Here is a 14,475-nt window from a genome sequence, read left to right on the forward strand (position 1 = left end):
AAGGGGCACACTCATTGGATAGATTAATTTGCTACTTTCCCAAGTAATATCAAATTTATTGTGATAGGTTCACCAATCACTAGAAGTTACAGAGCCCCAGTGTTCTCTATAATGCCCTAGCAGTCCTTTCCCATCAACCTGGGGAGGTCTAAAGTGAAGAAAGAAAGCTGAAGCTTGTGTTTCCAGGTCCTTCCAAGGTTACAGAGAAGCTCTCTTCAGCAAACCCCTGAAATGGATTTGAAAACATGAACAAGGTGAACATGATCCATCCCAATATCTGTGTGCCCCTGTGTGTGTACAAGCAAGATCTTTAAAGTTGTGAAACAACCACATTATTTAAATATATTCATTTAAATACTTTCTGTCCTGCCTTTCTACACTGAAGAATAATCAAGATGCCTCACAGTAAAAATTATTACAGAAAATAGCATACAGTTAGAGCAGATCAACAGACCACAAGTTATAGCTAATTTAAGTGCCATTGTTTTCAATGGATCTATGCTAATAATATCCAAGTCTGCATCCACTTCACTAACATAAATATAACACAAAAATAAAACTGTAAAAAGCAGCAGCAAATTAGATCAAATTAGGGAGCATGCCCACTGGAATAAAATCATCTTCTGCACATACTTGTGAAGGGACAACATTCATACTGCCACAGAAATTTGGGCTGAGGCTGCATTGTCATTAGGGATGGATGTCAGTTTTGCTTCCACCCATGCATTTGTGTTTTAGAAAAAAGAATTTCAAGTTCTTTCTGGCCTGAAAATGAAGAATTTTGCAAATGTTATAAATCCTCATCAAAAATGAACTAAATTCTGTACCAGCTAAACTTAGGTGGTAGGTACAGCTATTACTATTGTTTCTGCCTGTCATATTAGACAAGGAGCCCATCGGAACAAAGAAAAAGTGGCCATCCAATTTCAGTAGTAACACATTCATATACACAAGCATTCAAATACTCCCAGATTGTTAAGAGTTAAGCAATCATCCTGGATGGACAAATTTGTCAATTTCACTGTCTCTTGATATCAGTGCTTTAAATCTCCATGGCCAATGTGAAGAAACTTGTAAATTTTGTAAATTCTGATTAAAAAGTAAACAGAAATGTAAGTCACACCCATCTCTAACTGTCATTAAAATGCAGCAATGGTCTAACGGGATCTTCTGAAAGAGTCAGTGTCCATAAAAGCCTATGCTAGAATATAATGCAGAGAGAACTGCATGGCTGCTTCTCCAAGACTGTAAAATGACTTTTTAGGGGAAGAGGCTAGTACTGCAAGATATGACATATCCTGGAGGTATCAGCTCCCTTCCCTCCTCCAAAGTGCCATAGTTAGTTGGTTGATATCAGCCACCTAGCTGCTTAGCAGAATGGGCATGCCTATAACCTTCCACATTCATAGGGCTATGGACATCCCCACTGGAGAGCACTTGTCTGTTTCAAACTTCTGTTTTAAAGCAGCAGTTTAAGGTTTTTTTAGAGCAGAGAAAATGGGTATTGTGAAAGCTAAAGAAACTGTTTTTTTCTCTTGTGTAATTCTACTATTACACTATGCCACAATGCTACCTACAGGTTATGTAGTGGAAAAGCAGAAAAGGAAACACTCTTTTGCAGTGCTTCGATCTCAGTTCTGACAAAAAGCCAAAAGTAGACACAATGGATTAACAGCCTTATGCACTACAGCTTTTTGTTGTTGTTGTCAGTCACGAAGTTGTGTCCGAGTCATCGCGACCCAGCTTTTTACAATGCCATAAAACTTTGTGCTGTTTTTTCTTCCTTAAGCTCTGCCACAGAGCAATCTGTTCTAGCACTTATGTTCTACTTAAACACACACACACACACACAATTCCACTAAAACTAGATGAGTACTGTCCATTTCATTTGTGTCTGTTGACAAGTTTTAAGATCCAGTCTGGAACAAAATCTTGCAAGCCCCAAACAAGAGGCTGGTCCCTCAACTTGGTGTGTGATAAGATAGATTTTTATCTGAAATTAATGAATTTGCTTGTCTTATTTGGGAACTGATGACTATACATATATGCCATATATTGGAGCTCAGGTCGGATCAACTTTTTGCAAGTGTTCAGTGTCTTACTGTCTAAATCTTGCCTGAGGTTATAGCCCAGGATTTTTGCATGACCTGACTGGTAGGGCTTCAGTTTCTTGTCTTTGATTTTGGTTTCATCTATTGCTTTTTTCTCCAAGAGGCATACCTCCACTAGTTCCTTCTGTCTCTTCTGCAGAAGGTCAACTTCTTTGTACAAAGTCTTTAAGTCCATCCTGTCCAAAATCTTAATCCAGAAGGTGTCATTGAAGTGCTTGTAAAGGTTCCAGTCCAATGCACACCATTCTTTCACTTTTTCCTTGCTGTCTGAATTTAAAGCCTGGATACTGTCTAGACTCCGGGCATTCAGCTTGATATAAACCACGTCATCCAAATCCCAGCACAAAGTATCCTTCAGAAGGATCATGGACTCATCGAAGTATTCAGCAATCAGCATCAAATGGAAATTCTGCTCAATCTCCTCTATTACAGACTGGACATGATACTCATCATATGGCATATTGTTGTCATAGCCCAAGTCAAACCACATGTTGTTCTTGGCATATATATTACTGTCCTTTTCATCAAGCTTGTAGTATGACCATGGCGATGAGAGAAACTCATTCACATTCTTGGAGTTTCTAAATGCTGGTGAATATGTTTTGTAATAAACATAGGATGATTCAAGCAACGAGGCTGGGTCCCTCAGGATTGAAAAATAAAAAGTGTCATCCGGCATTACTCTTCTTACCTTTTAAATAAAAACAGTACAGAATAAGTATAGCCTCGGTGAAATGACAAAGAGTTCCTGCATTCCAGAAAGATGCCTGCTATGTATCTTGAAATTCTCAGCAAGATATTGCAAAGTTAAGACAATTTTTGGGTCACCTGTACTTGGCAGAATGTAGAGCTTCTACTTTCTCATCTTATTGCAAACTCAGACATTTTAGCCCTAGTGGGAAAAACTGTTTTGCTCAACTGGGGTTATCTTGATGGAAACACAATCTAGTCCTCTAGGCTTGTACACACTCCTTTCCTACTCCAGTGCAATCACAAAAAAGGGATTTTCGAAAGAACATATATGTCCCTGTGGAAAAAAGAAAGCATGGGGAGCCCTGCCAAAAAAACCCTTTTGACTGGGCTGTGGATAGAACAACCTCTAAAACAAGCCATGAGTTGTGGGAGTAGTTTGTTACAATGAGATATGGTACTCTGTGGGAAATGGTCCCACTTTGCACAATAAAGCATGTCACCTAAGACTGGTTGTTGTGTTGTGCAAATCCAGTCACTGTTGTAAACATTTAATCTACTCAGGAAGAACTACACACTTGGTGATAGGCATTAGTGTAATGGCAGGAATGAACAATGGGCAAAATATTTCATCCATGTTCCTCACTAAGTGCACAAAACTGGCAAAATAGTATGGAAACAATGAAGATGCATAGGAACCACTTTCAGTGTTTGATGCCACTGAACAGAAAAATAACTGAGTATTGGGATAAACAGTTTATGCACAGTGAATTTACACTAATAACTGCAGTCTAGCACAAGTTATGAAGAAGAGCAGCTTCACTCATAGTATAAATGAAATAAATAAGTGAATATAAGTAAATAAATAGGCAGAGAACAGATGTGATGACCTGTTATGCCCACCTCTCCAGTATCCTCATGATTTTGCCCTTATTTTTTTCTCTCAGTTTGCCATCTAGCAGATTGAACAGTATAGCAATACTGGTAATGCATCCACTGTAGCCAGTCATTTTCTGGTTGCCTTTATTCTCAATACAGCACTTTCAGTTTTGCCTCATGAAGCAAAGTATGGGACAGAATTAGTTGATCACATAGCAAAAATATGGCCTCCATAATACATTAACTGAGATGGCAGTTTTGCAGGGACTGGGAGCCATCTGCAAGGGTGAGCAGTAGATAAGAAGAAGCACCATCTGAGCCCACTAACTTTCCCCTCCATTATGAGCATTCAGATATATGAAATGAACCCACCTCATTCCTCTAACATCTCCATCACCATCCATCTTATACTTTGGCATGACTTAGTTTTGCACACAAGAGAAGAAACTTGGAGGACTCCCAAGTCAGTCAGTAAGCAATAGCAGTTATACAGGGTCCCCTTTTGTGCTCTCTTACCTCTGGTAAATTAAACCTCAGGTGGTTACCCATGATGTTGAAGTTCTGGCCAGTTGTTTTGAACCCCTCAACATCTGTTGCCTGGAAGAGCCGAGGGTAGCCCAAGTGGACCATGTCACCACTTGGAAGGGCCACTGTGAGGTTGTGTTTCTCTGAGAAGCGGTAGAGGATGTTGAGGATAGTGCTGCTGGCAGTCTTGTGTGTCTTGAGGAACATGACATTTGTGACGGGTTGACAACGCTTGAAAGTAGGCCACTGCAACCTGCATTAATGTAAACTAGTTAATAAGGGAAAGTTGCTGATCTATCAAAAAAACCTTTCCTGTCTGGTTTGAGCAAACCCTACCATTACATGGAACTGATATGACTGCATCAGGTAGTGAAGCAGGAAGAGTAGAAAATCACAATATGTTTCCCCACCCTGCTAGGAAAACTTAAGTTGAAAAACAACAATCTGTTGCAGAATCCATAGGACAGAGTCATACAAATCTAAATTATAGACCAGTGGCCAACATCCCGTTTCTGGACAAGGTGTTAGAGCGAGTGGTGGCGGGACTCTTGGATGAAACTGATTATCTGGACCCATTTCAGTCCGGCTTCAGACCCGGGTATGGTACTGAATCTGCCTTGGTCGCCCTGTATGATGACCTGTGCAGGGAGAAGAACAGGGGGAGTGCGTCCCTGTTGGTTCTCCTGGACCTCTCAGCGGCTTTCGATACCATCGACCATGGTATCCTTCTGGATAGGCTTGCGGGACTGGGGGTCGGAGGCACCGCCTTGCGGTGGTTCCGCTCCTATCTCAACGACTGATTCCAAAAGGTGGTGCTGGGGGACTATGGCTCTGCGCCATGGCAGCTTTGCCATGGAGTACCGCAGGGGTCCATTTTGTCCCCTTTGCTGTTCAATATCTACATGAAACTGCTGGGAGAGGTCATCAGGAGGTGTGGGCTGCGGAACCATCAGTACGCTGATGATACCCAGCTCTACCTCTCGTTTTCCACCAATCCAGGTGAGGCAGTGGCTGTACTGAACCGGTGCCTGGCCGAGGTAATGGGCTGGATGAGGGCCAATAAACTGAAGCTCAATCCAGACAAGACAGAGGTCCTGTTGGTTGGCAGTTCGGCTTCGGAGAAGGTGAATTGAACCTTGTCCTGAACAGGGTTGCACTCCCTCCTAGGGACAAGGTCCGCAGCTTGGGAGTGCTCCTCGACCCGGAGCTTTCACTCGAAGCTCAGGTGACAACAGCGGCGAGGAGTGCTTTCCTCCAGCTTCGGCTGATTCATCAGCTGCGTCCCTACCTGGAGTACGACTGCCTTGCAACAGTGACTCATGCGCTGGTGACTTCCCGTCTTGACTTCTGTAACGCGCTCTACGTGGGGCTACCCTTGAAGACGGTCCGGATACTTCAATTGGTTCAGAATAGAGCTGCCAGGCTGCTGACGGGGACTGGACGTTATGTTCACATGACTCCAGTTCTCCGTCAGCTTCACTGGCTCCCCATTGAAGTTCAGGCCCAATTCAAGGTGTTGGTAATGACCTATAAAGCCCTAAATGGCTTGGGTCCTGGTTACCTGAAGGAGCGCTTACATCCATATATGCCCAGTTGCCCCCTGAGATCGGCGGGAGAGGCCCTTCTCCAGGAGCCCTCCGTGAGAGAAATTAGGAGGGTGGGTACTCGGAGGAGGGCTTTCTCAGCGGTGGCGCCTAAGTTATGGAATGCGCTCCCCAGAGAGGTCTGCTGGGCGCCATCGTTATTTGTTTTTCAGCGCCAGGCAAAGACCTTTTTATTTAAGCAACATTTTAAATGTTAATACTACTGAATTTTATCTGGCCAGGGCGGCTTATTTTATATTGTGTGTTTTAAATTATTATTACTATTTTATATGTATATTTTAATTTATGTGGTTTTATTTATTGTTGTAAGCTGCCCCGAGGCTTCGGCGAATGGGGCGGCATAAAAATGTTTTAATAAATAAATAAAATAAAATAAAATAAAATTGTCTGAATCTATTGTGGATTTCTTTGACATCCCTACTTGCAATCCAATTCACACTTACTTGGGAGGAAGGCCCAGTAAATCCAATGGGCTTTACTTCCAAATAAACGTGCTGGGAATGCAAACTGCTTTTTGATATATGTGTAGCCCAGTGGTGTGCCCAGGCATGAAGAGCCCTGGGAAAAGCCAACTTCTCTATTGTCAAGAGCCATTTGCAGGTAATGATCTACATAAACAGGTTAGCATATCTTTTTCATTACAATATTTTTGGAATACTACTAGAGGGCAGCACTCAATAGGGCATCACTGCTAACTGAAATTACAATTACCCTCACAGTAACTGCTTTAGCACAACATCAGTAACTTTAGTTAGCACAGCAATTTTTTTCATTTACTTACCTTTTGTTTTTAGTTTCCCACTAGATTTTACCCTAGTGCAGCATAATTTATATCTACCCTGGTGGATAATGTTCATAGCCTTTATTGGTTTGAAACTACTAAAAATATTCATAAAAATACCACTTCATCCCTTACATGTAATATTTTGGAGATGCTCAACCTCTAGTGTGGTACAAAGGGCATTCTGCACAATATGGGTTGAATTCAGATTTACACCGGAGCAACTGCCCCCTCTGCTTCTCACAGCAGTCTCTCCAGCCCCCCAAAAATGCTACACAGGGAGTCAGGGCACTCTGCTGTATGTAGTGAGCTATAAGATGGGTGTGGGAAAGAAGTAATCCCCCCAAATCAGGCAGAACTATCTCTTCTAACCAGAGCCTTTTCTCTCATGGAAGGTCTCATCCTCTTGTGAAAGGCAGATCTTGGATCCAACCAAGATCCAACCAGGATCTAAAGGAGTGTGTCCTTTAGATCCTATGTGCCTGCCCACCCCTTAAGATCTGGGGCAGAAGTCCTTCTTTGGGAAACCTCCTTGAAGGAGATTAGGAAGGTGGCTATCCAGAGAAGGACCTTCTCTGTGGTGCCACCCCAGTTATGGAACACGCTCCCCAGAGAGGTTCACCTGGCACCGACACTTTAAGCCAAATTTTTTTAATTTCCCAGTATTTTAAGGTTTGATCTTGATTTTAATGTGGGGTTTTATTGTATAGAAAACCTATGTGGATGCTATGCTTCACACTGTTTTATTGTAAGACTGTCCCAAGACCTTGGATGGTATATAACAGTTTTAAATAAATTAATTAAATAAACTAGGAGTTTCTTAATAGACTAGAGTAAACCTCAGCATTGGCAGTAAGGCACATTGTCTCTGTACAGCCAGTTCACTGAAATGTCAGTGTTTTGGACGAAGGGGTCCTAGCACCAATCATTAGATGGCACTGGGCAGTCAATTCTCTTTTCTTCTGTAACTGATGTTCCTTGGAACAGGCAGTGGAAAAACGGGGCTATGAATGAAAGATGAGCATCTGGAACTGCCCTGCTCCCCATGCCCAGTGTGTAAATGAGGTTGCATGATGATATAATAGACTTGTCTTGAAGCAACCGTATCCTGTCTACTAGAAACATCAAACCTTTTGTTTTCTACCTTAATAATTACATTTTATTAATGTCCACAATAACATAAATCAAACATAACAGAAACAGCAATCAGTTTCGTATTTTCTGTCAAGTGTTCTTCCTACTTCAGTTAAGACATGTTTTATAAGACATGTTTTGTAAAGAATTGTAAGTTGTTAAGCCTTGGAAAGATTTTGAAAACCTCTGCAGGAAGTACACACTCTTGAGGTACACATTTACCTCAAAGCAAGGAGGGTTTTATTTCTGAGTAGACATGTCAAGGACTGCACGGTTTGTAAACAGAGCAGTGCTAAGGAGGAGAGGCCCTGCCAAGGGGGTGCTCCAATCTCAGAGGCTCCGTCCTTTCCTAAGCCCTCTTTGGCTCTTGCCAGGAGGGCAGGGGGGATGGTGGTGGCTGGCTTTGACCTCTTTGACCTCAAAAGGAAATCAGGGTTGGATCAACCTCAAAACCCATTTAATTTTCTCTCTGTGCAAGGGGCTTTAAGGGGTGAAAGCACCTTTGGAGCTTCAGTTGTTCCTCCCCTACCCACCAGCATGACCCCAACACTTCCATTTCTTCCCATTTCTCCTCTTTAAATAGGAGGAAAGAACATTTTAAAAATCAAGAGTGCAATCCTATGGCCCCCAGACACCATCTCAGGGTCACAGGAGGCTGGGGATTTCCTCTGCTGGCCTCTAATGGAGAAATCTGAATCAGGATTCTGCCCTTCACTGGTGCCCCACTTGTGGTGGGAAGCTCCATTGCAGCTGCCTCTCCTGAGCTCTATCCTCAGGAAAAGGAAGAGGAAGGAACAGGGATGGGAACATACTGATGGTGCGGCTGGGCAGGGAGAGAAAAGAAAGAACAAAGGAACTTCCAATTTCAACCTCTAATAATCTTAATATGTGCTTTATGAACTGCCCAGAGAGTTTCGGCTGTTGGGAGGTACAGAAATTAAAATCATCATCAGAGGAAGAACCTTTTAAAGTTTTTGTATAACTGGCATTCAACTTATCTGGTATTGTGAAAGTATACTAGGAATATAATTGGCAGTTGGCAGAAATGCAAAAGTCCTAATAATCACTAGATTTTTATATGGTGAGAATACATTACAATTAAGAACTAAGGAAGGAGCTAGAGGGAAAATGACCCAAATAATCCCAATAACAATTTCTCAATTTCTAGTGCGTGTTGTTTTAAGTTGAAATATATAAAAGGATCTGTTCCAAAACAATATTGTGAAATTATGACTAACTTATTAAGTGCTGCCAGAGCAGAACTAACTAGTAAATAGGAAATAGTGGAAGGACCAAGCAGACAGTTAGATTGTACCCTAAAAGTCCATCGAGTCTACAGTTTTCTTTGCCAGACAACTGAACAACTCAAGATGCTTGTAAATTATTTCTATAATAGCAATTGTTCTCATTAGGGTAATCATTTCAGAAAATGAACTTACTTGACAGTCATTATATCACAGTGCTGAAAGAATCCTATGAAGGCAATTACTCCCAGCCAAATGATAAGACATATTACTTGTGAAAAATTCCTGGAAAAGAAGCAAGAAGCAAGCTCTCATTTTTAATGCAATAGTACTGGAATAATTTTTAGGATGTATTAATAGTGTAAGTTCATATGGATTTTCCAAAAGAATATTGAGACTGTAATTCATACACTTGCTCATCAACCAACATTATTAATATTTACTTATTAAATTCCTATCCAAACTTTTCACTAAAATAGTCTTCAAAGTTCTTAAAAGCAACACTGTCAATAGAATTCAATAATGCAATTAAGACAAAAGGCACATCAAGTTATTTATTTATTATTTATACATTTATTTATAAGCCGCCTACAACTGCTGAGGCCTTCCTAGGCAGCTTAGGCCTTCCTAAGGCAACAATGCACTTCAGTCCAATGTTCACAAGGACAAACAAATCAGAATCCAAATAAAGAAGTAGACAAAAAGCTGATTTTTTAAAAAGGCCACTTCAGAAACTGGAGGAAGTTCATTTCAGATCATTAGGACACTCTGCAGCTGAGCTCAAAATCACACAGCTGAACTGGCAGGCAGATTTCTGTTTGATGGTTGTTACTTCACATTACTAAAACCCCATGATACATCAGATGGAGCCAGACACACAAGACACATACTTGCAATTTTAAAATTCTGAATCCAGGAATTTGGGGGTAGGTTGGGGGATGGGGAAGTACCAGGACTGATTAGAGCACACTGTCTTCATGGTTATCCCTCCCTTCAAGCTTTCTTTATTTCACAAGATGATTTGTGATGGGCTCTTTGTGTGTGTGTGTGTGTGTGTGTGTGTGTGTGTGTGTGTGTGTGTGTGAGAGAGAGAGAGAGAGAGAGAGAGAGAGAGAGAGAGAGAGAGAGAGAGAGAGAGAGATTTCTTTGACTGTAGTGAAATAAATGAGTATAAGAAATCCATTCTGATCTACTACGTATTATGCAGAGATCTTCTAGTAGATACCAAACTAACAATTGGCCACTGTTGCTGCATATCACACATGAGAACTTGCATGTGCACCGATAAGCAAAAATAATTTTTCTAAAGGCGTGATTTGAGTGAAACAAATTTTTGCTGTACTTAATCACCAAATGAAAAATAGCAACTTCTAAACTGGTTGGGGTGGAAATAATTCAAAGAAACATTCAACTCTGAAATTACAGTCACTGGGTTCAGAGACAATACAATATGCCACAATCACCAAATGTGGGCTGTCATTGACTCATGGATCTTGTTGAAACATGGATTATAATGTAAGAAAACTAAGATCATGGCATCCGGTTCTCTCACTTCCTGGCAGATAGATGGGGAAGAAATGGAGGTAGTGACAGATTTTATTTTCCTGGGCTCCAAGATTAGTGCAGACGGGGACTGCAGCCAAGAAATTAAGACACTTGCTCCTGGGGAGAAAAGCTATGGCAAATGTAGACAGCATACTAAAAAGCAGAGACATCACCCTGCGAACAAAAGTGCGTATAGTCAAGGCTATGGTTTTCCCAGTTGCAATGTATGGCTGTGAAAGTTGGACCATAAGGAAGGCTGAGTGCCGAAGAATTGAGGCCTTTGAATTGCAGTGCTGAAGGAGACTCCTGAGAGTCCCCTGGACCGCAAGGTGATCAAACCAGTCAGTCCTAGAGATCAACCCTCACTGCTCTTTAGAAGGCCAGATACTGAAGATGAAACGCAAATACTTCGGCCACCTAATGAGAAGGAAGGACTCCCTGGAGAAGAGCCTAATGCTGGGAACAACAGATGGCAAAAGAAGAATGGGATGGCAGAGAATAAGGTGGCTAGATGGAGTCACAGAAGCAGTCGGTGTGAGCTTAAGTAGACTCCGGGGGATGGTGGAGGACAGGAAGGTCTGGAGGAATGTTGTCCATGGGGTTGCGATGGGTCGGACACGACTAACAACAACAACTGAACTCAGGCAAGATATAAAACCACAATGATCAATCTACCATTCACAGTGCTCATGGTTAACAAGCTATGTTAGCCCAGCTGAGTTTAGACAACACAATAAAGTATGGTTGAATGACAAGCCACACTTAACCCATATTCAAGTTTTCCCAGGTGCTCTAACAGCCTGATCTAGCATGGGAGTGGCAATGCTTCAGGACTAGGCTATATTTTGAATCAAAGCTCTGGATTATCCTATTTAGTTAGTTAAATTTCATAGTGCCTAATAGCAGAAGCTACTTTGAGCATTGGTATTTGTGTCAGGAGGCCACTTGCGTGCTTCTGTAGTTCCAGCGGAGCAACTCCCTTTAATCAAGTTAGAGGAGGAAGCACATATACAATTATTCCGAGCCTGCTGTAACTGTCTGGCATAGTCTTCTCATTATCTGGCAGTCTTCCACACCTCTGGCTGTTGCTGTACCAGAATAAAAAGGATTCTTCAACCAAAGTGTCAGGGTAATGTCAAAGAAAACAAAGCACAACTACACATGTGCAGAATGTCTGAATTTCTGGTATAACACCATCTTTGAACTAGAACTCATCAGTAAGTTTGATTTTATTAATTTAGGCCTTAAAGTGACACAATGGGAGTAGAGTGTAACAAGACAGAGACTTCACAGGCAGCAGCTTGGGACTGTACGTCTTTGTGCTGCATCTTGTTGGTTCCTGATGAGTCCAACTATTTCACAGTGCTGAATAGACTCCCACCTGTCTCTTAGGACAGGAATCATGGAATGGTAGAGTTGGAAGGGGCCAGGAAGGCCATTAGGTCCAACCCCCTGCTGTTGCAGGTCACCAATTTACACCATCTTATTCCCAGTTTACATTACCCCATTTCCCAGTTTACCCAATTTACACCATCCCAGGACAAGTGCCCCATGATATCTTATCTAAATCAACTAAAAGTAGGAAGATGAAACAAGTATCAGGAGGCTCCACAGTATGCTGCTGAATTGGACTCACAGAATGCTTGTTAATTGGGAGAGGTAATGAATGAGGTACCCCAAGGTTTGGTCTGGGGCCCAGTGCTCTTCAAAAATTTTATTAATGATCTGGTTGAGGGGGTGAAGGGAATGCTTATCAAATTTTCAGGTTACACAAAACTGGGTGGGATACCAATACTCTGGAAGACAGAAACAAAATTCAAAGCAGTATTCTGAGAAGCTAGGCTGAAAACAACAGAATGAGATTTAGTAGTGATAAATGCAAAGCTCTACTCCTAAGAAAAAGAAACTAAATGCATCCTTACAAGATGGGGATACTTGGTTGAACAATACTACAAGCAAGAAGGATCTTGGAATTGCTGCAGATCACAAGCTGTATATTAGTCGGCAATCTAATGAAGCTACAAAATAGGCAAATGCTATACCAGACCACATTAATAGAAGTACAAATCATGTGAAGTACTAGTTCCCCTCTACTCAGCACCGGTTGGGCCTCATCTGGAGTCCTGTGTCCAGTTCTGGGCACCACAGTTGAAGAAAGATGCAGACAAACTGGAAAGGGTTCAGAGGAAGGTGACAAGAATGATCCCAGGACTGGAAGCAAAGCCCTGTGAGAAGAGATTGAAAGAACTGGGCATGTGTAGCCTTGAGAAGACTGAGAGGAGGTATGATAGCACTTTTCAGACACTTGAAAGTAAGTTGCAGAGAGGAGAACCTAGAACTTTTTTCTCACGACATGGAATAATGGGTTCAAGTTCCACAAGGCCAGGTTACAGATGAAAATCAGGAAAAGCTCCCTGTTAGGGCAATACAAGCATGGAATTGTTTTCCTAGGGAAGTTGTGGGTTCTCTCACAGTGGAGACATTCAGGATGCAGCGGGGCAGCCATCTGCTGTTAGGGATGCTTTAACTTGGGAGTCCTGCATTGAGCAGGGGGTTGGACTTGATGGCCTTATTGGCCTCCCAACTCTGCTACAATTCTAGGTTCTAAAAGGGACCTGATTAATACAGTGATGAATTTTCTGGAAGCCTCTCTGGTATGGCAACTATTTACATGAGTCTTGGAATATTTGTACTGTTGCTCGGTCTGCTTATAAGTCAAGCATGGTTGTGTTATGTCAACAAGGCTGCCTTCCAATTTAAAAAGAAAATCCCCCAATGAATCGATTTCTAGTGTCCTTGTAAAAAAGGAATTTATGTGAGAGAGAAAAACACAACATGAATCTGCCTTTATTCCAGCTGTAAAATGTACATATTTCTGTAGAGGTTATTCATTTCACTCAGCTTCGTGAGAGTAAAACAACTAATCTATGAGGGAGTTTTTAAAGCTTCACCGGGCATTTCTCAGAGGTATAAAGCTCTTGTTTCTCATTGCTGAAAAAGGCATTCTGTGCAGCATGGAAACTTGAGCACAGTTATTCTAAATGTGCCCAAAGGTCTTGAAGCAAGAGAATTTGTTGTACCTTAAGAACTATGAGAAAGAAACCTGGAAATTAAGCTGATTCCAAAGCATTCAGTTGCAGGATAAAGCTAAACCAAAGCAATCCCAAGTTATCCTGTGGGGTGAAGACAAGGTTTTTGTAAAGAATTCCACTTGGAAAGTAATACATTTCTGTTCTAGTCAATTTGAGTATAAGATGGAAAAGACCTTAAGGGTCCCCTGAGTGCCATGCTTTAGGAGTGAAATGGACTAGAACAAAAGCTGCTTTCCAAGATCTTGCTGTGGATAAATATTCCAAGTTTGATAGCATCAATGCAGAATGTGCCAGATATTATCAAGACAAATGCCATGAAAAATAGCTGTTGCAAACTTGTTGCCATAATTAGTGCACTTCAAAGATATCCTTATTCTGCTTGCTTGTTCCCATATAGCAGACTTCCCTCCAGGTGGACAACAACTTCCATTAACCCCATCACAATAATGAGTACTTTGTCATTCACTGTGCTTCTCCACCTTGTCCCTTTTCTTTCTGGAGATTGCTTTCATGATCTTGGAGCTGACAGATGGTGATGGTCCATGCAGTACATTGGAGGGGCTGTCACTTGTTTGTCACCTTAAAAAAAACTGTGCAAAAAATTTGGGCAATTTGTACTACATTTTAAATTATTATTATTTTAGACTAGTGAAAATGCACTTGGATAGGTCCAAAACAGGGCAATATCCTGGAAATTTCTGCTGTCAAAATGCATTGGCCCAGATAAGCTACAAATAGCTTCATTTTTCACTTTGTTTTCCTTTGATTGTTAGCAAAAGACAAGCTGTCAAGATGTACCAAAGCCATAAATGATCTTTGCTCTTGAAAGAGGTGGTCAATAGATCATCTCCTTCAAAGCCAGAGCTTTTA

At 41.5% G+C, this 14,475-nt stretch overlaps 1 protein-coding gene across 1 annotated transcript; it reads right to left on the reverse strand.

Annotated features, from left to right (window-relative positions):
- Positions 1–1,673: 1,673 nt before the first annotated feature.
- GAL3ST2 (galactose-3-O-sulfotransferase 2) lies at positions 1,674–9,174 on the reverse strand. The gene is made up of 3 exons (XM_044432731.1): positions 9,164–9,174; positions 4,197–4,458; positions 1,674–2,802 (listed from the first exon to the last, which is right to left on the reverse strand). The coding sequence occupies exons 1-3, from the start codon at positions 9,172–9,174 to the stop codon at positions 1,990–1,992; spliced, it is 1,086 nt and encodes a 361-aa protein (XP_044288666.1). The 3' UTR covers positions 1,674–1,989.
- Between the last annotated feature and the right edge of the window lie 5,301 nt (positions 9,175–14,475).

The sequence above is a fragment of the Varanus komodoensis genome, unplaced genomic scaffold, assembly GCF_004798865.1.
Source record: "Varanus komodoensis strain SLA01 unplaced genomic scaffold, ASM479886v1 scaffold25, whole genome shotgun sequence".
Taxonomy (NCBI): domain Eukaryota; kingdom Metazoa; phylum Chordata; class Lepidosauria; order Squamata; family Varanidae; genus Varanus; species Varanus komodoensis.